General features: G+C 36.9%; 1 protein-coding gene across 1 annotated transcript in view; it reads right to left on the bottom strand.

Annotated features, from left to right (window-relative positions):
- Nucleotides 1-1,720, bottom strand: part of LOC107570261 (eukaryotic translation initiation factor 4 gamma 1-like) — a 32,334-nt gene that overhangs the window by 13,784 nt on the left and 16,830 nt on the right. Inside the window, exon 12 of the mRNA XM_016256471.1 lies at nt 1,089-1,261. Within this exon, the coding sequence (XP_016111957.1) occupies nt 1,089-1,261 (173 nt within the window). The remainder of the gene's footprint in view (nt 1-1,088; nt 1,262-1,720) is intronic.

Below are 1,720 nucleotides of genomic sequence, written 5' to 3'. Positions count from 1 at the left end.
GTGTGTGTGTGAGTGTGAGTGTGAGTGTGTGTGTGTGAGAGTGTGTGTGTGAGTGAGTGTGTGTGTGTGTGAGTGTTAGAGTGAGTGTGAGAGTGTGTGTGTGTGTGAGTGAGTGTGTGTGTGAGTCGGCGCGATCACTTCAACTGTTTCCTTATACAGCGGAATCAGCTTTAAACACTTATTGTCTTATTAATAATGCATCACTGTATAAAGGTCTGCTTTTAGTTGTGTACACTCACAATGAAAACAAAACATTGTGCTTTTGTAAAATAAAGAAAACAAATAGGATGTGGCTTTCTGCCATTTGAGTTTCCTTTCTGTGAACAAATTAAGCGTCACAAAGATGAACTGAAACTCAGCGTATATAGGCTACGTTACGTGTCGCACTGTTTTTTCTCTTGTTTATCTGTAAACTAAATCAAATATATTTCAAGAATTTATTCCTTGTATGTATATATGTACTGCAGATTTTATATATATAACAATGTAATAATATTTAGTATTTTCACATCTAGGTGGAACATTTTTTAATTTGTACTACTGTCTGTTCAAGATAAATGAAAAGAAACCGAGCATAGTAGATTTGTTCGTTTTTTTCCTGTTGTACCGAAATCGTGCATCTGTGTACCGTTCCACCCCTTATATATATATATATATATATATATATATATATAAAACCATAAAAAATATTTTTCTGAAAATAAATGTGAAATGAAATGAAAAAACGTGACAAATAAAACAAAATAAAAATTATAATTAAAATAAAAATTTCTAAAACTTCTAAAATAAAATAAAAAATCTATATATAAAACCATAAAAACATTTTTCTTAAAACAAATATGAAATATAGAAAAAAACCTGTCAAATAGAACTAAAAAAAGACTACAAAAAAAACACCAGAAAATATATTTAAAAAAATCGAATCAAGATATCAACAAAAACTAAAATTTATCAATGATAAATAAAATAAATACATAAAACTGACCAAAAATAAAAGTTAATAAAAACTACATAGACGTATTAAAAAAAATATTAATAAAAAATAAATACATTTACAAAAACACACAAACATTATGAAGACGTCTTACCCTTTGTAGTATTGTTGTGTGGACATTGTTTGTGTTTTGACGAGCTGGTGAAACAGTAAACCCATGTGTTCTCTAGCAATGGTGCTGCGCTCCAGCGTCGACTCGATTCCCGTCCGAACGAACACAGACAGCAGAGACGAGCATCTCAGCTCACAGACGCACTGCAGCGCCTCCTGCAGGAGCGGAGGAGCAACAGCAGAAACAGCACCAGACGTTACAAACAGGCCAGACAGTGAGGGGTGGGTGTGTGTGTATGTGTGTGCGTGCGTGCGTGCGTGCGTGCGTGAGTGAGTGAGTGTGTGTGTGTGTGTGTGTGTGTGTGAGTGTGTGTGTGTGTGTGAGTGTGTGTGTGTGTGTGAGTGTGTGTGTGTGTGTGAGTGTGTGTGTGTGTGTGAGTGTGTGTGTGTGTGTGAGTGTGTGTGTGTGTGTGAGTGTGTGTGTGTGTGTGAGTGTGTGTGTGTGTGTGAGTGTGTGTGTGTGTGTGAGTGTGTGTGTGTGTGTGAGTGTGTGTGTGTGTGTGAGTGTGTGTGTGTGTGTGAGTGTGTGTGTGTGTGTGTGAGAGTGTGTGTGTGTGCGTGCGTGCGAGTGAGAGTGTGTGTGTGTGAGTGTGTGAGAGAGAGAGTGTGTGAGTG

This window comes from Sinocyclocheilus grahami, unplaced genomic scaffold (assembly GCF_001515645.1).
Source record: "Sinocyclocheilus grahami isolate Dianchi unplaced genomic scaffold, SAMN03320097.WGS_v1.1 scaffold1435.1, whole genome shotgun sequence".
NCBI classification, from domain to species: domain Eukaryota; kingdom Metazoa; phylum Chordata; class Actinopteri; order Cypriniformes; family Cyprinidae; genus Sinocyclocheilus; species Sinocyclocheilus grahami.
Note: the sequence above shows the minus strand (reverse complement) of the source record. Positions and strands in the feature narration are given on the sequence as shown.